At 43.9% G+C, this 23,130-nt stretch overlaps 1 protein-coding gene across 1 annotated transcript in view; it reads right to left on the reverse strand.

The window, feature by feature from the left end:
* Window positions 1–5,848: 5,848 nt before the first annotated feature.
* Window positions 5,849–23,130, reverse strand: part of SERPINI1 (serpin family I member 1) — a 45,089-nt gene continuing 27,807 nt past the window's right edge. Inside the window, exons 4-9 of the mRNA XM_084212238.1 lie at window positions 22,276–22,470; window positions 21,300–21,504; window positions 13,859–13,956; window positions 8,871–8,957; window positions 7,618–7,707; window positions 5,849–6,507 (exon numbers count right to left, since the gene is read on the reverse strand). Of these exons, the coding sequence (XP_084068364.1) occupies window positions 6,431–6,507; window positions 7,618–7,707; window positions 8,871–8,957; window positions 13,859–13,956; window positions 21,300–21,504; window positions 22,276–22,470 (752 nt within the window). The 3' untranslated portion in view covers window positions 5,849–6,430. The remainder of the gene's footprint in view (window positions 6,508–7,617; window positions 7,708–8,870; window positions 8,958–13,858; window positions 13,957–21,299; window positions 21,505–22,275; window positions 22,471–23,130) is intronic.

The following is a 23,130-nucleotide window of genomic DNA, read 5'->3' on the forward strand; positions in this document are numbered from 1 at the left end:
CCCAGCCTCTAAAGCAAGAGGCACAGAGTGGCTTCATTATTTTGAATTATCTCATGGTTCCATGCAGTAATAGCTTAGGTTTTGTTTACTTTTGATAGCAGAAAAATAACAGGATTGGTGGTTCCCATAATGCATCTACATTTAATGAGAGCACAGACAAAATGCAATTTTCTAAATTCCACATCTTGCATGCACACAGTCTCCACCATTTTTTCTGTAGAAACAGTGATTAGAAGCCTGTTTCATATTTTCAGGTAAGCGTCCTAAAGTAATTTTTGCAAATTGGGGAAAATGGGCAAACTGGACAAAATTTTTCTAGTCACAAAAACCTCAGGTGTGTCACTCCCAGGCAGTTGTTTGAACTCAGGCTTCAGGGCATGGCCTGAGAGGAACCTGCATGGGCTCCAGGGCTGCCTGAAGTGGTGGCAATCATCCCAGGATGGACCACAAAGGGCTTGGAACAGGCTGAGGGTGACAGTGCAGCTTTGTCTGGGGATGCTCTTTGCTCTGACACCACAAGGCTGTCTGCTCAGCATTGGAGGTTGTGGAGGCAGACATTCCCTAATTCCTTGCTCCCTCTCTCCCTCAGGATGCTGTGGCTGGAGACATCCCTGCCTTTCTGTAAGGCTGACACGAGGCTGTCCTGCTCAGGCCCCAAACTCTCTGTCCCACACGTGTTCAGATTCAAAAGCTCAGCAATTAAGAGCTCACCTCCTCAGAACACTTTTATCTATTAGTGTATGCACATTAAATGTGGAATGACACTGGAAAAGAAATGAATTTGATCACCCCAGGCAGCCTGGTCACCTTGCTGCCCGTGGAACTGCAGCAGTAAGACTGGCTCTGAAACACTGGGATGATTCACAAATGATTTCTGATCAAAAAATCTGAAGGGAGCTGATAAACTGGAGCACACTGTCTCTGATTTTCTTTTTGTACAGACCAAGGAGAAAATTCTGTGAAAGAAAAATCAATGCAGACAGATGAAAACCAGGCAGCAGCAGCAGAACTGGCCTCTTTTACCTCTCTGCATTTTGCTGAGGGCTTTAATAGAATCACAGAATCCCAGAATGGTTTGGGTTGGAGCAGACCTTGAGGCTGAGCTCGTTCCAGGTGTCCTGCCAAAAGCAGCTCAGCTGATGAAGACACATCCCTGGTTTGGAGCTGGCAGGAGAGCTTTACACAGTCCTGCTCCTGGAAATGACAGCCTGGCTCTGCCCACTGCTGATCCCAGCCTGACCCAAGGAGAGCAGTCCCCAGCAGAGAGCAGGAATGCTGAGACCAGTATTTGTCTTGTGATAATAAATATTATTATTCCTGTGTTAAGCTTTGCTGACTTTGTGGCTGTTGCCTTCAGAAACATGCATTTACAAAGTACAGTGACAAAAGCCCCAAATAATAATAATAATTTTTGTGCCACACTGCTGGTGACCAGTGAGATTTGGCATTGCCCAGGGCATGATCCTTACAGGTCTCAGGGCAATCTTTTTGATGTCTTTAATTTCTTATCAAATTTTAACATATTTCGTTCACTCTCTTCAGGCAAAAATGTCACCCAGTTACCACCTGCAAGGATTTCAGTTTTGGCTCCAAATGTGACTTTTAACAAAGAGTAAATAGAGTGAAGAACTGTGACTGGCTCCAAACTCTTCTGGTAGCGTTGGAATACTTGAAGGAAAGGTTGAAGCTCATCTTTTTCCACAGGCAATTCCAATCCCTTCATGAGAACATTAAAAGCATGATTTAGACACAACCCAGATTTCCTCTGTATCTTTTCCCTTCCTTACCTAAAAGCATTTCTACACAAACACAGAATAGTTTTTTCTGTAGGAATTTCCCCTCAGTTTGTCCAGAAAGATCACTCTTCCCCAGGGAGGGTGTGTGTTTATGAGAGCCAGTAAAACACCTTGTTACCAGCAAAGCCTGGCTCATATCTGAGCCATCATTCCCATTGTGATTGTGTGCCTGAAAAGATAAAAACCCAGAAAATGGGCTCGATTCCTGAGCTGCAGGGACAATTCCAATGCTTCCCTCAGCCAGCTCTGAGCAGACCCAGAATTTTACAATCAAGATCTGTATCTGGGCTCACACATTTATCTGTCCCACCTTTCTCCATGACTCAGTGACTGAGGCTGGCATCCCTCACAGCCCCACTGCTGCTCTGTGCTGCACTGCCATCCCTCACTCCTGCCCAGCTCTCCATGCAGCTTGCCTCATGCCCACAGCAACTGGCCCCTGACTTGGGCTCCTAATTAGTGCTGGAAAATGAGCAACATCTTCCTGTGGATGCTGGTGGAAGGCAGGGCTGTGTGAAAGGAATGTCATTTGGGAAGCCCTTGTGGAGGGGGCCGCAGCCACAGAGTGTTAATGAGTTCCAAAGCATCCCCATGTGCATTGAGGGTGGTTTCTCATGTGGAATTCCTTGCACAGCCCCCAGCCTGCCCAGCTGGACGCCCCAGAAGCTGCTGGAGCAGAGATCCCAGCGAGCAGCCAGAGCTTTGCCTCTGTCTGGAGCCCTGAACCCGCAGCAGCCTGATCCAAACCCTCGGGAAATCCAGAGTTTTCCCAGCTGAATCAACCCAGAGCCCCTCCCCAGCTGTGCCAGGGGGTGCAGAGCAGCTCCCCAGGGAAGGCAGCTCCTTGCTGCAAGGCTCTGCTCTCCTCCTGCCTGCCCTGTCCATCTCCCTCTCATCCGTGCATTCCTGTTCTCCACCACAGGCAAGCACTGCCCACTGAAAGGGACAGGAACAACTCGAGAATGAGCTGGTAAACACCATTTGTTATTTTAGGGACAGTATTGCCTCCTGCCCAGGCAGGGAGAAGTGGTGGGACCTCACTGTGCCAGGGAATCTGCTTGGGCAGCAATTCCAGAGGCTCTGCAAGGGAAGGGGGGGAATTTAGGAGACAACTAGAAGAGAACAAGGCATCAATGAGTCAATCCCAGTTATTTATGAGTCAATTCCAGTTATTTATCTCTTGTAGAGAAGAAATTCTGGGTCCTGTTGCAGCAGTGGCTCTCTGAAATAGCCCCAGCACAGCTCTGGGGCTGTCCATGGGGACAGGTTGAAGAACAACCCATTCTTGCCATTTCACCCCAAGCACACGAGGCATCATCCAGGACAAAACTTGCCCTGGGAGCAATGAACTCCCTCCAGCAATCCCTCACCAAGCTCAGAGTGAGGATTGCAACACAAAGCAGGTATCTGGGGGTTTGTTTTTCCCCTCTGTGATTATTAATCCCAGGAACCGGGGCTAATGCTGCTCCAAACTCAGCATCTCTCATTAACTGTGCTGAGATCCACCTGTGCCCGAGCTCTGTTCAGGACATCCAGCTTTGCAACACTCCCACAGGATCCCTGTCAAAAGGAAAGTCCTTCTCAGCTCCTTAGGATAGAGTGACATCTTGTGGTTTCTTCTTTTGTCCACCACTGACAAATAAAAATTGGCCAATAAGAGCCTTGACTGAGTTTGGGTTTGTCTCTGGTGCAACACCAAGATCTTATTTCTCTGAGGAACCTCATGTCCTTGATTCCCACACTGATACAGAAGTTCTCTCTGCCACTATCAGGGCTTGTGGAAGGAGAGTGAAAATTGGTGCTTGGAACAGCAACAAACCCATTGTAACTCACACAACGTGACAAATCTTGGTTGAGTACAGACTCTACAAAAACCCTCAGGTGCTCAAGGTCGTGCACAACTGAGTTCCCAGCAGCCAAATAAATAAATTTTCAGTAGTAGCACCTCTGCTGAAGGGATTCTTGGGGAAAACCTTTCCAAGAGCAGCTCTGGAAAGCATTCCCACCTGGGCTCCAGAACTGTGCAAGGAAGAGAAGAGGATCCCACCAGGCAACTCAATTCCAGCTGCAGCCAGCAGGACCTCAGCACTGTCACACCTGGGTCACCTCATCAGCACAATTCCACAAGTGTCAGGGATTTGTTTTCTGACAGAGCCTCCAACACAAACCAGCTTTCAACTGAAGGCTCCACACCTAAGCTCTTAGATGAGCTACAACTGACAAATTGCCCCTGCCAAAAAAAGACAAAATGATTTTGCCAGCTTGGTGGTGAAAGAGCAGTGGCATCTTTGAAAGGAACATTGTACAAAATCTGGAGTCAAAACCATCATGGAACAGCATCCACGTACCTATGAACTGGCAAAAATACTTGTAATATTATTGCTACTGAAAACTCCGGAAATAAATCAATTCATGGTGTTGCAAACCAGGCAATTCTCAATTTTCAAGAAACAGTAAAAGGTTATTTTGCATCTGTAAGGCCTGGGAGAGCAGCAAGTGAGATCACAAGTGTTTGTGTTTCTGTTCCCACTCAGGCAATCCTGGGAATTTGACTTGGAATTTGTGATTCTGCATCACTCCATTGTAGTTTTGCTCAATCCAGCTGCAGGGGCATTCAGTGCATTTGCCTGATACCCTCTATAAACCCTTCTGCCTGGCAGCTGTCCTTCCAAAATTCAAAGCTTTAGCTCAAATCTGTTTTCAGCCCTTCCCTTGGTAAGGTACATATAAATGTTGTAAGGAACTGATACAGAGAAAAGGCAAAACTGGTCAGGAAGAACTTTTGATGGACTGAAAATAAACACAACTGAAGGTTTCTCATGTCTTTCTCAGTCAGAGTGAACACCACAAAAATAGCCTGGAAAAAATGTTAAAAATGTTCAAAAGCTTAAAACCCAGTTTCCCCTAAGATAACCCACAGGGGATCCTCAGCATATGGTGCCTTTCACAGACACGAGGGGATGTCCACAGGGTTATTGAAATGTGAAGAACCAGCCCTTGAGTAACCCACACCAAAGCTCATTTTACCTGCAGTAAGTGAGGCAGTTCTTGGTAAAATCAGCCCCTGCTCCTTCTGAGCAGCACTCCCCTTTCCCTCCCCAGCACAGCACTTTTAGCTACACAAAGCCTAAATTACCATTTTCATCTAAATTTGAATACAAAAGCTGCCTCACCAAGTCCAGACTATAATACAGCAAGGTCATCAGCATCAGAAACACACTTGGAACCCCATTTGTGACACAATTCAGGGGCAGGGCTGGAAATGTGTTCAAAAGCCCTTTTTTGCAAGGGAGCATTCCCAGCCTGCACAGAGAACATCCCTCACATCCTGCTCTGACCTGCAGGAGCTGCACCAGCAGCAGAAAGAGTGAACAATGTGTCAGATTTTGGAAGTTCTCCTTGCATTAATAACTTTGGGAGCAGCATCTCTAGTGTTCTGAAGTGAGTGATTGCCAGGGAAGCCTATAACTGCACTTCAGCCAAAATGCATTTGTTCCCATAGAATTCCAAAGAGAAAACTCCTATTGACTGAGAAAAACCCAGGTTTGTATTTATGATCTGTTTCAAAGGAGCTCCTCCCTCCTTTTCTCCTATTCTCTCTCACCTTCTTAATAACCTCTGTTCTTTTTGTATTTTGCACAATGAGAGAAGAAATAATTACATGTCTCTCTGCTGACAGTGGGTACTGCTCCTCCTCTTCCAAATGGAAACAGCAACTAATTCCCCTGCTAATATTTCCTTGTGCTAGGTGTCATTCTCCTCCCTGTCAGTCTGTTCTCAAGGAAAAGTTAGGAAATGAAAAGGATGATGCTGTTCCTTAGATATTTATTTACAAACTCAACATTTTTAGACACTTTAAGTTGGGTTTCTTTTGAGAAAGAACATTCTGGAGCCCTGAAATGGGATATTGAAGAGTAGAACTGCTGTGGGGGGAGAAAAAATATGTCCACACCAATGGCATTACTAGTGAACTCCTTTACTTCAGTCACACACAGAGCTTTCTACACTGACAGGTCTCAGGTATTCATGCGATCGGGTTTTATTGGCATCATTTCATTTATCAACACTCAGGGGGCGGTGGCAGTCACATGCAGGAGCATCCAGAAAGCAGCACTTGAGAATCACGTGGGACAGTTCACACAAAGTCTACCACAGGCAAGAATCAAATCCATTGTGTCTGCTGGAGCAGGGCAGCGTGGTGGCCCTGCTCTGCCAGGGACAGGGGAGATCACAGTGTCCACGTGTGCTTCTTCAGCTCGAGCAATGCCCACCGAGCTTTGCCATTTGCATTATTCAGAGCTGCACACATTCTGCTCCTGGCTCATTGATCAAGTCAGTCTTTGGACTGTAAAAAAATTACAAATAATGGGCTTGCAGTTTTCTGCTTTACAACTCACTAGAACGAGAAACAATTGTAGACATGTACACAACTTTATTTTAAGGACACGGCAATCACAATGACAGAAACAGAACCATTACTTTAATACTGTAAGCTTTCCTCTGGGAACTGACTTGCACACAGTTAGATCCAAAAGCGTTTTGAAACAGTGTCTTGGGGGAAAACACAGCAAACCTTAAATATATTAACTTCAAACTTTATGTGCTTATCTCCTCCTTTTGGTAGCTGGTGGCAGTTAAAGCTTTTCAAAGTCGTGGCCGCTGGAATTCATTGCCTCGGGGTGCATTACCCTTCCCATGAATAACACGGTACCTGTGGAGAAAGTGGGGAAGGAGGGAGGGAGGGGAAGGTGAGAGAAGCAGGAGGAGCTGAGGATTTAAGGTAATGAACACCAACAATGACCTCTAGAGCTGTGCTGTGTGATTGTTGTAGGAACAAACGTCTGTGGTACAGGAAATGGCTCAGGAGCCCTGTTTGAAGGGAGCAACCAAACCTGAGCACCTGGGCTTGTCTGGAGAGGAAGGAAAACCAACAGGACTTTTTCAAAAGGTTTCCAACCCCAGATTTCTGGATTAGTAACAAGCTTCGAGGCTCTAGCTACAGTTGTTGGCAGCTCCTCTTTCTACCTGCAGCAAGGGTTCTGCAATTTTAAGAACTGTCCCAAAGTGACCAAGTTCTCTTCTGTCCTGATTTGAACGTTTCTTTTTGGGGAGATTTTTGGATGTTGACTAGCAATAAAGGCCAGATACCCTTCTCCAGATATATTTTTTGTCTAATGTGTCTACAACAGTAATAATATTTAATTTTATTATGGTTAAAAAACCCTAAGAGTTGGTAGGGATGGAGTTTGTGGGAATGAAGTCCCCTAAGCAGACCCATAAAAACCCTGTGGGCGCACAGCAATGTTTTATCACCCAGTCACATCCACATCATTACAGCAAATTACAAATACCAGACTCAGGAATTACTTAATCCTTGCCCCTTTTGCTGGTGAGTGCTGCTCTCATCCCTCACCTGCCACAGAGCGCTTGGAGAGCACAACAGAATGATTCCCAGCTGTAATGTCCCTCCATTATGCAAATCATTTGGGACTGGGAACATATTTCACCGGGCTGACTGCAGCCAAGCTCTCAGGGAGTGCAAGGATTATGGATACTCAGGGCAGTAACTCTGTTCTCACAACAGAAATGGTGAATTTTTCTTTCCTGTGAGTGTTTTTCAGGGTTATGTTAAGATGTTGGTGTTTTATCTGGAGAATGATTCAGGGCCATGGAAAAGGTGAGTCTTTCAATATGGTGTATTTTAAAACAGGATAAGGAAATGCATAATACAAGCCCAGTCCATTGGTCAAAACATGCAATTTTCCTTTGACTGCTTGGGGACGTGCAGTGAAAAGCTCAGAGAAGTCTGCAATAATCTCACCTGTTCTTCTATTTCTGACCAAAAAGAAGAAGGGATGGTCCACTATAACCTGGGGATAGAGCACTGCCATTCTGCTGATGGCAATCATTCCTAGAGGAAACAGAACACAGGCAACTCGTCAAACAGCTCTGCCCCTTCTCCTGCTCTTCACCTCTGTGCAGCCCCTGAGGTCCCAACTCAACACCAAAAACAGCAGGAAAAATATTCCCTGAAAAGGAAAGAGACCTGCAGAGTAATTGCCTATTCTGGCTTTAAGAATGATTAACAATGCAGAGTGCTGCAATTTCCCAGGCTGAGGGAGCAGCATATAAATTTTGAGATGCAGAACCTTCAGAGGAGTTGTGAGCCCTGCTCACTCACAGAGGGGAGTGCACTGCATTAACCAGCTCTGCTGACCTGTTTTACACACTGGAGAGGCAAAGGGAACCCTCCATAACCAGGGAATATGCAAAAATTCAATGGGCTGATCCTGCAGCTTTTGGCTGGTGTTCTTAAATATTGCAGAGCTGAAGGTAAAATTAATTGTGAAACAGGCAGTTTGTTATTTTTATTTGGAGGTGCATGGATTTCTCCAGGATGTTATTTCTAATTCCTAGTGTTTCCTTTACTTCTAAATTTTCACTCCACTGTTCATAAAGACTGGAGCATGGCCATAGAGGCAGTTGGGCACAATTCAACCCAGACCTGGCCAGCAATTCTTCCTTTCCTCAAAGACTGGCACAGTAGAGGCAATTAGAAATCACCTAATGATACATATGGGCAACAAATGTAACTTATTTTCATGTGACAATCTGTAAAGCAAGCACCAGCCCCAGCACTGACAGTGCTGTGCATTCAGAACTTCCCACCTTGTTTTTCTGGACATGAGCTTATTAAAATGCAGCTGCCACAACCACCCTCATCTCCTTCTAACTCTCCTGGATCAAATGCCTCTGACCATCTCAATTAGCAGATGAAAAATGATGAATGCTCAAGTTCCATGAAGGAAACATAAATTGCAGTCTGTACTCTCCTGACAATCAGAAAATAGAGAAGAGGTTTTTCACAGGATGCTCCAAACTCTTGGTAAAACATGTTATAAAAATGCCAACACTTCTGATTTGCAGAATTCTCCTCTGCAAGCAGCACACTTGCTATGCTGTGTCTCCATGCTGCTATTTAGCTTTCCTGCCTGTACAGCAAATCAGTTGTAAAAAATTAATTAGCACAGAATACCCAGACATTTGATTTAATTCTGCTTTTCAGTCAGGTACCTGAGGCAGCAGCAGCTTCTGATCCTTCCTCATTAACTTCTAGAAATGCCTTGTGAAATGCCTTTGCCAGGTAAAGTTCCTTGTTATCTGCAGAGGAAAGGGGAACACATTTCAAGTGGCTCAACAATAGGATTGAAGCATTTAAAGAACCCACCCCAAACACTGCCAAAACCCCAACACTATTATCCACCTTCTACAGCAGGCAGGGAAGGAGAAAAGCTTTCTTGCATTAAAACACCTTCTGCCAATGCCTTTTAACAGCACCATTTACCTCACTCAGATTTGTAGTGCTCTCCTACACCAGGGATATTAAAATAGCTCAGGACTGCCCAGAGCCCAGCACAGTTTATAGAGAGAGGGTAAAAACAGCCCTTAGACACAATATTTTAAGTACAATTAGTGGGAAAAAAGATTATGACATTATAGGCAAATACCATGTAAGAATTTACTGCAATACAACAATACTAGACATAAAAAAATTCATTTCTGCACTAGATACAACACAGGCTTCCTCCAGGAAAATGAGGTCTTTTCATTCATCTTCTATTATATATTTACAAGAAGCTGAAGAGAAATATTTATTGCCAGAACCACCACAGAGCTAGGTTTTTTTTTTTTCCAATCCTGTTTCTGTTCCATCCTTCTCTGTCAGTATTTTAATTTCAGTCCCAGCCTGCTCCTGCTGAATGTCTCACAGGTTTTTGGGGGATGCTGAAGGATCAGCTCTATTGGAATACTCAGCAGCAGTAACACCAAAGCAAGCCAAAGGCAGGAGGAGCAGCAGCTGGAAAAGTCTTTCCCCAGCAGAGCTCATTTGCTGCTCTGTACACTCAGCACTGAATTAAAGCTCCCAGTTCAGCTGCTGCACTTCAATCACACCAACAAAAGCCCCAAATCATCCCCCCAGGGACTGTGTGCAGTAAAACATAGACAAGGCTGCTAAAACTGATACCAGGTCTAGACTTCAGCAAGGCTGCCCTGAGAGCTGGGATTGAATTTCCACCCTGTTCCTTTAAAACATGGCACATGCAGCACCCACTTGTCTTTAACATTAAGCAAAAATCTTAAATCCAAATACATTTTTATGTTCAATAAAACATAATAAGTGGAGAAACACCCACTTAGCCTAATCATGTATTTTAATCACTTCTTTATTACTGCAGCACTGAAGCCTGATCCTGTGCCCTGTAACACTCACAGAAATATTCCACATTTTTTGCTCCCAGTGCTTTATTTTGCATAGCTTGGTGGTGTTTTGGTAGTGCTTATGGAACTCCAAGGTGTACTCCTGATGAGCAATAGCACCTCAGAAGATTGCTCTCCACCTGGTGGGCTCAGAGCCCCAAATTCTGAGAGCACAAACACTGCTACCATTTGCCATCAGGTATAAAAGGTTGCTACTTGTGAGAGCTTTCAGGATCTGAGCATTAAAACCGACATTTTAAGTTGACAGCAACACAAAAAGTGTCACTGCAGATGAGACCAGTACACCCAGTGTGCACAGCCCACTGCACCAGCTATGGAATTGTTGCTTCACAAGAAGGTACAAAAAGCCCTGTAAATGAAAACTGCAGCACGACTTACAAGAGAAAAATATCCTCTCACCAGCATGTGCCTTGTAGCCTAACCCAAGTTCCTCTCCACAGAGTGCCTTTATTCAGTGCAGTACAGAGAGTTCTGATTGCTCTGGAGCCATTTCCATTTTTTTGCTCTGCCAATCTCAAAGAACACCCAGCAAAGACCCCTGTGGTTAAGTTTTCCATGAGAGAAGCACTTTCTATTTGTTTTCCATTTGTTGCCTTTCACTTCATTGGATATCTTTGTCCTTGGATGATGAAAAGAGCAATTCCACATCCCAAATTACCTTCTCTAGATTCTTCTCTCTCTATTGCTGCTATCACATCCTTCTCATTCATCTCTCCCTGCAGTGAATGAATCTATTTTCCTGTGAAAGCTTAATGTTGTCCCTGAGAGCTCAGGCAGCCTTTCCTTTGCTCCAGGTTGGGACTGTCCCATCCCTGGCTGCAATGCTCCCCTCTCCTCAGCATTATCCACTTTCCCTTAAGGCTTTCACAGGCAACAAGGTGGGGCTCCAATGAGCATCTCCCATCACTTCATTTCTCTCCAGGAGCCTCTCTGAATGTGGATTTCCGTAAGAAAATGTGGATTCCCTGACTTGGTTCCCTCCCCAGGGAAGTCCCTTGGGGATTTGGTGGCAAAGTTTCAGCTTTGTGCAGGAAGGCTGACCCCTGGGGAGTGGGAGGGAGCTGGAGCTGCCCCCTAATGAGCACGACTCTGCTGGCACCACACTTCATTTGTCACTATCTCCATATGTCTGCAAACTCCCACTCAGCTGCCAACTGGCTGCTCTGCAAATCTCATTTTTAAAAAATACCATGTGGGTTTATTGGCTCTTCTTGCTTAGGCTGTCCCAGAAAAATTATATGGATGTCAGTCAAGACTTCCAAGAGTTATTTACTGGACTGATGCTCTTCTAACTACTTCTTATTGTGAAGGAAGTCACTGAGATCCCTTCATTGCTCACCCAGGTCACCTTGCATTAAAAGCAGCTGCTTTTAAGGCTCTATAAAACAGCCAGAAATATTATAACCATTTGAAGGAGAAGGGGAGTTTTAGCATTGAAATTAGTTCAGTGCTAAGTCTTCAGTGGTGTTAAAACACTCAAGCAGCAAATTTATGTGATGTGATAAAGTCACAATGGTAACATCTCAAATAGCAGAGGTTGTTTCAAGATTATTTTGGACACATGATGGAATCAGATGCAAGTAAATACTGTCAAAGTCTTTTCTGAAAGTGAGAGTCAGAATGCAGGAGAGCTGACAGCCCAACAGGAATGTCCTCCTACTCACCTGTGGCAATTGTCAAAGAACCTAATTTCTGCCAGGGAGTAACATTTGCAAAGTGCACCTCACTAACACTCTCCCTTTGGCTGCTCAGAGCCCAGACATCCCAGAGGGCAGAGCTGCTCCTTCTGGGTCCATTTGGCAGATTGAAGGGAAACAGCAAAATAATTCTGAATATTGAAAAATAATCCTGCAATGTGGTTTATATCCACTAAAGCCACAGAGAATTTTGCTGAGCTCACCAATCTGCCTGCAGCTGATGACAGGATTTGGGTTGCTGCTGAAATTGCAGGAGACTTTCCCTGGCAGCAATGCCAGAGCAACAGGACAGCAGGAGGAGAGGATCTGTGAATGCAACCAAATTTCTCAAAAGTCTCTTTAGATTAAATTTGATTTATATCTTCCTAAATTAAGTGTCCAATTAAAGATTCTGTTGAAATATCTGCATTTAAGACCTCATGAAGTGCCAGATTTTCCAGGGGTGACCCTGAGATGCACATAAACTTCCAACTTCCATTTCCTGATGTCCCATTCAGGTGTCTGTAAAAGTCAGCTTTAAACAATTTGTCTTCATGATTTATTTCCCCTTCCTCCATCTATATTTTAAATTATGAAAATTAGAAAAAATGAAAGTATTCTGCATTTTAACTACTTAAAACTTCATTTAGACAGCATCAACTGTGGGATTTTCATTAAGGACATTACTTCAAAACCATTTTTTCATTCTTCATTTACAAATAACCTTTTCATGCCCAGGTGGAACAACCTATTTTCAGTAAAAAGCAGGAAAGCTACAGTAAAACTCATGAATTTTCTCTATACTTAAATAACAAATAAATCTTTAAATGGCAGAGGAATTAATTCAGCCAGGCAGAACGTGGTGTTTATTTTGTACAGTACAATTGTCAGAAATACAAAGCTTTAAATAAATCATTAGTCACATGGATTAAGACACAAGCACGTGGTTCTTTCTGCCAACCTCTTGATAAGTAGATGTCCCTGATATATAAGTGAATTTTACATGGAACTAAATAAAAGCCAGGAGCTGCCTTTGTGGCTCCCTGTGCATTTTCCATTCTCCTTGGAGCTTTTTCTCAAGTAAATAATTTCCTATAAATAGACAAGATTTTAGAGGAAAGCAGACTTTTCTTTGAGCTGGCAGAGAAATTGAAGGTGTTTTTCTTCAGAAAAATGCTATTTCTTTGAAAAAGGGGTTTTTCATTTATTTCAACTCTTTTCATATTAGCTAAAGCCAGTTTTTCCCCAGTTTCACTGGAAAAGTGAAGGTGGCAAACCAGTGGAATAAGCTACACGATAGACTATAAAGAATGTTTCAAACTTAGCAAGAATGAAAGGCTGTGAACATCCCCAACACTGCTCTGTGAATGAGGGAGGAAGGTTTGCTCTATGAGCAGTGCTTGGGCTAAGGCACACAGCTGTGACTGTCCCAGGGTCAGACAGTGGGGAACAGGATGTCCCACCAGCCAAGGACCTGCTGGATGGCTGGGGAGCAACACATGGAGCTAAAAAACCCCAAAATCACACAGGTGCCACTTCAAACTGAGCAGCTGCCCCAGGCCAGGCTGGACAGGGCTTGGAGCAGCCTGGGACAGTGGGAGGTGTCCCTGCCCATGGCAGAGGGTGGAATGAGATGTTCTTTAAGGTTTCTTCCAACCCAAACCATGCTGTGACTCCACAAACAGCTTTAGGAGGTATTAAAAGCATAAATATCACACTTCCACGTGGATTTTTAAAGGTATTGGATATTTCAATTTCTGTTGAATGCAGGTGGCATTTGTGGCTAAATTGCTTTTATCTCCAAACTCTTCCTTCCCGTGCTGCTTCCAGGTATCTGGGGAGAGGAATTGATTGTGCAACAGCTGGATGCTCCTCGTGCTGGGAACAAAGAGCACTGGAGACACAGAGTGACCCCCCTGGGGTGTGAATCCCACCTGGCACCCAGGCACTGCAGCCATGCACTGCTCCAATCTGCATCTGCCTCTTGCAGAGGATCACACTTTGTCCCCATCTCTAATGAGACCCAGTTCTGAAACAGAGTGAACCTTCCCAGGTGAAAAATGTATTTCCTCATCCACCTTGAGAGACAAGACAAGAAGTTCTTACCAGACATGGCAGTGAGGTCAGCACCGCTGCTGAACAGCTCTGTAATTCCCAGACCTCTCCAGACATCCTTCAGATCAATTTCCTGTTCTACTGTGAACCTGGAGAATGGAAGAGAACATTACAAAAACCAGATGTAAGCACTACTTACTGTTATTAGAAGATTAAATTTTCTAGGTGAAAACACCACGATAAATAATGCAAAGTAGGAGATCCAGTGCTAGTGACACCTTCCAAAAAATGCTTCTAAACAAATGAGTTTACTCACAGCTGGATTTTTCCTAATACAGAAGCAATCAAAAACATGCTAATGGTATGTGCAGCCCCCTGCCCATAAAACTGCAGAGCAAAATTATGCAGCAGCTAATGGAAATGCTTACTTTTTACACAAGAGGTTTTCTCTAAAACCTGAATTTAATTGTGCAGATACCAGAACAGAATATCAAATGAGGCAAAGGACAGCAGAACTTCCCAGAGAGCTGCTGGCAAAGGAGGAGTAAGATACATACTCCATTTTTACTGTGATAATATAAGAAAGACCAGCTATGAATATGAATATGAAGCATTGCTGATTCAGCTTCTAATTAGTGTGGTGGCACAATTGTAATTGGGTTTTGATTGTGAGTAAAGAGCAGGGAAAACAAATAGTTGTTAGTGTAAATGCACTGAGTGTAACCTGGCAAAAGCCCTGTTCCAGGCTGGGTTAGCGTGCTGGAAGGACAAACTGACATCTGTCCTGAGGGCAACATTCTGGCAACCCAGGAGAGTGGAAAACAAGCAGAAGCTTGTTCCATTTACAAGGTGATTTTCAAACATTGTAAAAGCTATGCTTGGTGTCAGTAGAACACAAAAAAAAAAAAGACCTTTATGCATGGCCAGACTGAGACTGGACAGCTGGAGAAACAGAAATATGGCAGAAAAATATTAGTAATGGCAGCCCCAAGCAGAAAATACAGATGTGTCCAGGCTGACAGGGGAGAGTGACTGTAATCCTTGGGAGGGGTGAGCTCTGGGGGCTCTGGAGAATGAGCAATGAATTATTTGTGATTTCCAAGGAGCTGGCTGGAGCTGTCCAACACTCAGCACGGTCTGTAGGAGGCTGCTCTGGTTTGTTCTGGTTTCTGCAGCCACTGAGTCAGACCCAGCCACAGCTCAGTCCTTGGTGATGGGGCACAGAAGTGCTAGAACCAAATAAATGTGCTTCTGGGCAATCTCCTTCTTTGGGAGTGGGCTCCCCAGCTCCATGGAAGAACAACATGTTCTTTCCTAGTGAAAGCCTGGCCCAGAGCTGTAGGCAGGGCACAGCTGATGGAGAGCTGAGATGTCCAACCTTGGCATGCACCAGCCTTGGCAGCTTGAAAAAGAATCATCTGGGCATCCAACAGAACTGGATTAGAGTCAAGTGGATCTTCCTCACTTACACAAACCTGAAAAAAATCCAGTACATAATCTACTTTCATAATGAACTTAGAAATGCCACCAGAAGCCAAAAATCTGGGGTGGAATGGATATCATCCAGAATTATCATTATTCAGAGAAGAATTTTAGGACTTAAAATAGGATCTGGAGAGAGCTCAGCATTGATAAATCACTGGTGGCATCAGCAGTGTTCATGCACTTGTCCAGACCAACTCCAGGGCAGGCATGGAATAAAAACACAGGAACTGATTCTTGTGGTTTTATTGCCTTGAAAGCCCTCCAAAGAATCAGAAGAGACCAACAAAACTTCAAGTACTGAAGAAGCTTCTCATGGTGTTCTGGCAGATCCTGCAGCAGTTATTGTGGTAACAAGTCTACAAGTTGCTCATTCAATCACATTTCCCTGACCTTTAGGATCCAAAACTAAAACCACTTTTACCCTCACAACACACTCGTAAAACATGTCCACAACTACTTTAGAGACTTTGGTAAAAACCCTAAAAAAGGTGAATTGAGATTTGATTCCCAATGCTAAAGTTAGTACAGTCCAGTCCAGAGATTCTATCTCTGCACATTAGAGAGTTCTACAGAAAATAAACTCAGAAATATTTCCTTCTACATTACATTTACATTAAAATGTTTTGAAAACCACTTCCAACTGCACCTCCTTTACAGAGAATGCAAATGATTGTTAAAATACATTTTATAAAAGTTTCAGAGCTGTCTGTTTCCCTTTGTGGTTTTTATTTCACCCCAATATTAAATGCATCAAGCTTTCAACATGATTTAGGTAGGAGCCAGCAGTGTCAAATTTGTAAGGAATATCAGGATAAGAAAGCAGCAAGTAAAATCTGCATGGAAAGCAAACTTTGAGGTAAAAAATAAGAAAAAAAACCATTTTTTTCCACATGCAGAGAAACAGAGTAAGACAGAAATGGAAATCAGGTGGGTTTAAGTCTCTGGCCCATTAGACACAAACACCCATCTGCTCAGAGATGCAACTGACCCAGAAAGCAGCTGTGGCACAGGATGCTCCTGCACACTGAGCAAGGGAGAGCCCTGGGAGAGGTTCAGGGAAAGATAAACCTGGAAAGGCTGACTGAGCATGGATCTGAGGAAAGGGGAACAAACAGATGGGCTGTAATGGCAAGGAATGCCTGGGGGAAGGACAGCAGAGCCACTGGAGATGGAGGCTCCATCCCTGCCTGGAAGCTCTGGAAAGGCAAATCCTGAGCAGCTGGATGAGTGAGGGGCTGCCCAGCATCTACAGAGGTGAGCTCCTGCTTTGTGTGACCAACAAAACAGACCCAAAATACCACATCAGCTGTACAAATATCAAATGATCCCTTTAGGAAAACAAACCTCATTACTGCCCTTCTTGGAGTTTTGTCTTGTGGTAAAACCCCACTCCAAAGAGATCTCCCCTCTTTCCTCACATGCTCTGAAAAGCAGGCAGAGTTACAGATCAATTATTAATGAGATTTCCAATATTTCAGCTGACATCAGGACCAGCCTTTTCTCAAAAGCAACAGGGCAGCTCCCACAGTCTGAAATTTAATTTCAGGCTCTGCAATTCGACATAAACATTCAGCAGGAGTTACCCCTCAGTCAGATGTGGAGTTCTGTGCACTCCTTACAGACAGTGAGGATGATATTCAAAATCAAAGCTGACAACCCAGAGCACAGAACTGACACTCCAGCTCATTTCCCAGACTCTGGGAATGCTGAGCTCCACCATAGCAGCCCTGACACTTGGTTATTTGCACTGTTTGCTGCATATCAGGAACCAGATGGCCATTTTTTATTTCCCCCACCACGTTTTAGGTGCTCCTGATGCTAAAAACACTCTGAAAAACTGATTTAAATACTTCAGCATCAGAAATCATGGAACAGTAGCAACTGAGAGCTTTAAAAACCACAAAGGGAAATCTGAGAAACAGACACTGAAGAGAAGATGAGGTAGAGAAACCAGCAGGTCTCTGGAGATTTTAGCAGAGAATCAGGACATTTTAATGAAATTTAAAACTTGCACAAGCATTAGAATAAAATGATGCATTTATGTCACTGACATTCTGTAGTTAAGCATTAACATTCCACATCAGGCCACCCTTCTTCTATTTTACAGCCTTTTAAGAAAGAAAAAAAAGATGTGTTCATCTTCTATGGTGTCATACTGAATTGTCTGTGATTTTTAGGTGCTCAAGAGCCAAGGAGGATGAAGGTACAGGGTCTACTCATCCAGGAGAAGGGAACTGCAGCCTGGAGTGATTCATCCCAAATGCCATCTCTTAAAAAATTCCTGAGGGTTCTGAGTGAGCCAAAACAACACAACTCCTTGTTTTCAGATTGGTTCTAAGGGATGGAACCCTGCAGAAGGAGGGGCAGAGGAACGGCTGCAGTGCCTGACATCAACATTCCTGCTTCTGATGCCCTGTGCAGGCTGTCCTGGAGCAGGGGCTGGGCAGAGCCCCAGAATAAAGCAGGGATTTATCCAAAGGATCTCCTCCATGGATCCACCTGGGGCAGCACCAGAGCCCAGCCAGGGCTGCACCCAAGATGAACCAAAATGGCCCCAAAATCCCCGAGCGCTGCCGGGGTCTCTCCCTGGGATCAGCTCTGCTCCATTTGCACCTTGCAGTTCATTGTCCCATCCCAGCTTCAGCCCCTGCAGTCCCACCCTGCTTGTTTTTCTCTCTCCAGCCCAGGGGTTTGTGCTCCTGGGCTGGGATTGGGATCATTTGTCCTTGGTGCCCAGCTGGAGCAGGAATTGTTTTGTCTCCCTGCTCTGTGCACAGAGCTCAGCATCCCCTGATGTGAACCCAGACCCACACACTAAAGCAGCACAGAACCTGAAACATAGAAAAGCCAAAACCTGAGGCATCATTTGGAGAAGAGGCCCTGGGGACTGAGGCACTGTTGGCACCCAGGCTCCAGTGCCAGCTGCTATCAGTTCCAGCATCCTGGCTGGAATTTCAGCCAGCCTGTCCCCAGGTGCTAGGAACAGCTTCCAGGATTTAATACTCTGAAAACAAACAAGAGAGAGAGAGCAAAAAAACCCCACCAACAGCAAAAACAGGCAAAAAAACCAAACCCAAAACCAACAACCAATTCAGCTGCTCTGGGCAGGGGAAGCAAAGCAGGTTGTGGGTTTTCCTCTGTGAAGTTCCTTCCTGCCAGGGCTGAATGTGCAGGAGTTGGGTGGGAATGCTTTCCAGGGCAGTTCTGTGCCTCTTCTGTGGTTGTGTCTCAAGGACAACCAGCACTGGCCCATCCTCATCAAAAGGGGACTTGAGACAGCATGTTAAAAAGTAAAATCAGAAAGCTCAAGGATTTTTTTTTTTCATTTTGGTTTGGATTTATACTGGGTTTTGAGGAGTGATTTTAGTGCTTGCTGTTTTTTCTTTTAAAGAAAACAAGCTTCAGCTAACACCACTTATCATTTTGGCACCAGCTAAAGATTTTAAAGCTATTTTAAATGCACAAAAAAAAAAGAAAGAAGATTGTTACAGAGATTTGGGCACACTGGAACAATCATGAACAGGGGATCTGCAAACTGTAGCACCACTATTAGGTACCAGTTCCTCCCATGCTCTTCAAGTAATTTATGTTGGAGAGACAGCTTTGTAAATTAGATTCATGGTCTGTTTCACTCCTATGCAAAAAGTGGATTAAAATGTTGATCATTTTAGTCTGGGTTAAGCTGGAAACAATGATTTGGAAATGAAAATGAGGAAGTATAATTTAACCATTCTGTACAAATCTCTCCTTTGCCATTAAGAGGAATAATACACAATTTCATTTGCACACAGATAATGCAGACAGAAATTGCAAAGTTGTGATTAACTCTGCTTTGGCAAGTCATTCAGTCCCATTACAAATGTATAAGTTTAAAAAATGTTCACTTTATAATTGGATAGCATCTCTCAAGATATAAAAATTTAATTTTATTCCAGTGCTGCTTTCAATTTCTCAGTGGACAGAGCCTGGAGGCCACATTTCATAACATGCCTTTCTGAGTCACAGCATCAAATATTTATGAAGTGTTTATTTAGAGCATTGACAAAATCCTGCAGATCACCTCTGAATCCCTAATGGAATCCAACACCTTGGGAGCATGCAATTAATTTCTGGATTTTTTTTGTAAGGATACTGCAGAATTCCTTCATGGAATTCCAGGCTCAGGATAGTTATCTTTTGTAATCTGAAAACACTGAAGGTGATTACCATGTGTTTGCCTCTGTAGAGGATGAATTTGCAGGTGTTTATCCCATTCTTTGGGGTTCTTGGATAAGAACCAAGCAGCCTGAAGGCAGAATAAATAAGGACATTTTATGATCACACAAACCCCAGGCCTCAAATTCTCATGTGAGAACCTGGTGTGTCTACAAACAAAACCCCAAATCACCAATATAAACTGAATCCAAGCCATAAACATAATTAATTATGTTTTCAATGCCATTCATGTGTTTAGATACCCAAAATACTTCAATATGGAAACTGGATTCTCCATAATCAGTGGAGGATCTCCATCATCTGCTGTGGATCTCCCACTCTAGAAATTCTAGGAGAGAAGATGCCCAACTTCAGCACTGGGTGCACAGGCTGCTGTCCCAGGTACAGAAGGAAAGCTTAAGGATGGAGGAATCCTCAGATTTCTCTTCTCATTCACACCCAGGTTTGCCCAGGCCTGCAGGAAAAGCAGCCTAAGAGAAAAATGCCCTCCCATGTGTCTTAGTGGACTTTCTGAGGCCTCTGGCACCTGAAGCTCCAAGAGAAAACAAACAAAAACAAATCCCAGGAACAGAGTGCAGCAGGTTCAGTCTCTATAAAACCTGCAATGCAGCTCTTTGCTGCTCCTCCTGCTTCTTCAAAGGAACTGGGGCTTAAAATCAGAGAGAAACTCTTACTAAGGGGACTGACAAACAGCCCCAGAACGCTGCTGGACCCTCAGCACTCTGCCTCTAAGCTCTACAGAGGAGTGGATTCCATCTCAATTTGGGATCAGGGCATGCTGACAGCACCAGTCAATCTCAGCCTCATCCTGGCTGGCCTTGTTTATTGTGCCCAGCTCCTGGTCTCTGCTTTGGAAAGGGAGCTGATGGACTGCAGGGAGCCTGAACCTGTGAAATGCAACAAGCTCAGATCTCCAAGTTACCTGAAATCAAAGAACTGTTTTAATGATTTGAGGATTCACTTGAGTTTATTTTTTCTGCAGCCACGTACCCACTGCACAATGCCACAAAAATAGAAGAAGTGGAAGTGATCACTTTCAGAGATGGGCTCTGTTGTTACATAAACAATTCCATGAAATCATCATGAATCACTTGAAGGACAGTGTGATCCAGCTGTACATTATTAGTGACATTTAGTAGTAAACAACTCTGCTACCAAGCCAGGCAGAGCACAGGCATGAGAAATATCTGAAGGTGGAAGGAGCAGGATTCCAGGAAAGATCCAAATGCTGTATGTGGGCAAATCTGCCCTGAGCACACAGCCTGTGCCTGCAAATGAACTGACACAAATTTCAGCCCTTCTGGTACTGATGTCTTGCTGCTCTAAGGAGGAAAAGTAGCACTTCTTACAGCTGGGAATAAAAAACACCATAAAATAGACTGGAATTACCCCTCAACACTCAACCATTGGTATTTGCAGACACACACCACTAGAACTTCTGAAAATAGCAGCACATAGAAACCTAATTAGCACCTCAATGAAACATTTGGTAGTTCAGACTTCCAATATTTCTGTGTCTCCTGTCTAAATGGAACTTATCCATAATGAGCTCTGCACTACTCTGAGCATCATTCTGGGTGGATGTACCCCTGAGGAGGGAACTTGCCTTTCTGGAGAGCTCTCCTCTCCCTGAAAGAGATGCAACTGCTGAGATAACCTCACCCTGCACTGCATCCCCAGGCCCTGCTGCATCACTTCAGGCTTGAGCAGGACAGTTCAGGTGTTCCCTGCTCTGCTCCTCCATCAGTGGGGATGCAATTCCCCCTTCCATGACCTGGGAGCACGCTCTCACCTCGGCAAGTACACTTCCACTTTTTGCTTCTTCACAGAGTTAGCCCATTCATTAATCAAGGAGGCCTTGACCAGTGGCTCCAGGGTGGCCAGGGGAACCTCCTGCCTGGAGAGGACAATCATCATGCTGATCTCATCCCCCTCATAGGGGATTTCCAGGACCTGGTAGATCCCTCCTGCTTCATTGGAGCCATCGCTGAACTCTCCTAGAGGAGGAAAACAACAAAAATCCTGTTAGAACTATTTTCTTCTGTCTTTAGTATTTACTAGATACTGGAACTAAAAATGACCCTCTTTAGTCTATATAAAATTTTATATAAAATTGGTTTCTTCATCACAGAATTTGAGGCTTACATTCAATTTCTTAAAGAATACAAGCTCAAGCTATCACACAGTTTGTAGATAATCACAGCTCTGGGACATAAGTTTCAGTGGTTATGCAGAGAAGAGTCTAAAATTTAATGCAGCTGAGACTCTCAGGGAAATGGGAAGAGATCTTATTCAGGAGAGAGGATTTTTCAGTGATGAGTTTGAGCAAAATGCTGCCAGACATTTTAGAACCCTCTTGGAGCTCAAGCTCCAACTAAAAATGATCATTAGTTCTGCTGTTCAAAGAACCTCTATTATACCAGCCCAACAGTAAAGAACAAACATTACTCATTTGAATGTTTAGCACAGCACAAGAAAAATATTTTTGTGATAAGCAGGACTAGCTCAAGAATTGCAAAGAACTTCAATCCAAGGGATAAACATTCTGAAATCCATCCTATGGCAGCAAGCAAGTCATTATAAATGTTGCTACCAGTTATAATACACACATTAGGGGAAAAAAAAACAAACTCTGAGACCCTTCTTTGGGCAAACAGCACATTAAAAATTCTAGGTGGAAGAAGAGACAACAATACAAGTGGATATTACTGCAACAAACCCATTAAGTGAAGATTTAGTAGCTCTAAATTGCTGAAGGTCTAACTCACCGTAGTAGAACTCTCCCTGTTGGTACATCATTGGAATTTGCACTTCACTTTCATCATCTTTAGTGAAAGAAAAAGTTCTGGTATTTTCAGGCCTGAACTGTGACTTCCAGTTGCCTTTAAAGTAGATTGCATTGATGAGAGCCAAATGAGTTAGAGCACCAAAGTCTCTTGAAGACACAAAATCTTTGATCATACCTAAAAAGAAACCCAGCTGTCAGTCTGCATGTCAGAGCGAGCATTAAATCCCAACTTAAGGCAGCTAGAAAAATGCAAGAAAATAAAAAGCAGTGTTAACATGTAATTTCCAATTCAGATGTTTCATTAAATCTCCAATTAAAGTGCCAGTGTTTTGTAAACCTAAATCACAGTGTAGGTGTGTAAACCCTTCCATCAAGGACGTGTTAGGCAACTGTTTCTTGATCACTACTAAATGTACCCCACAAGGAAGACACGTGGAGAAAGGGTCACATTTGGAATGTTTACCCTGCTGCTATGAAACAGTTCAGCACTTCCATCTTAAAGGGCAGAACTTGCACAAACTTTGGTTCCAATCCAGAGAAGCACTTAAATGGGTGCTTGATTTAGAGGGGCTAAGTGCACCCATTGCAGCTCCACCTGGGAGCTTCAGAGATCTCCTGTTGAATTCAAAGCCAGGACTAAGCACCAAAAACCCACATAAATTCCCAGCATTTGTTCCAGTGGCATTAGCTCTTGAAAAGCAAAAGAGGAAAACCATCTAGCATCTGCTCTATTCATGGGAGGTACAGCAGCTGAGCATGGCAGCTGCTTTGCTCCTACTCCTGAATAAGTCATTTACATCAGAATGCAGTCTGCTACCTGCTGTAGCTCATCTCA

Source organism: Fringilla coelebs (genome assembly GCF_963513975.1).
Source record: "Fringilla coelebs genome assembly, chromosome: 10".
Classification (NCBI taxonomy): domain Eukaryota; kingdom Metazoa; phylum Chordata; class Aves; order Passeriformes; family Fringillidae; genus Fringilla; species Fringilla coelebs.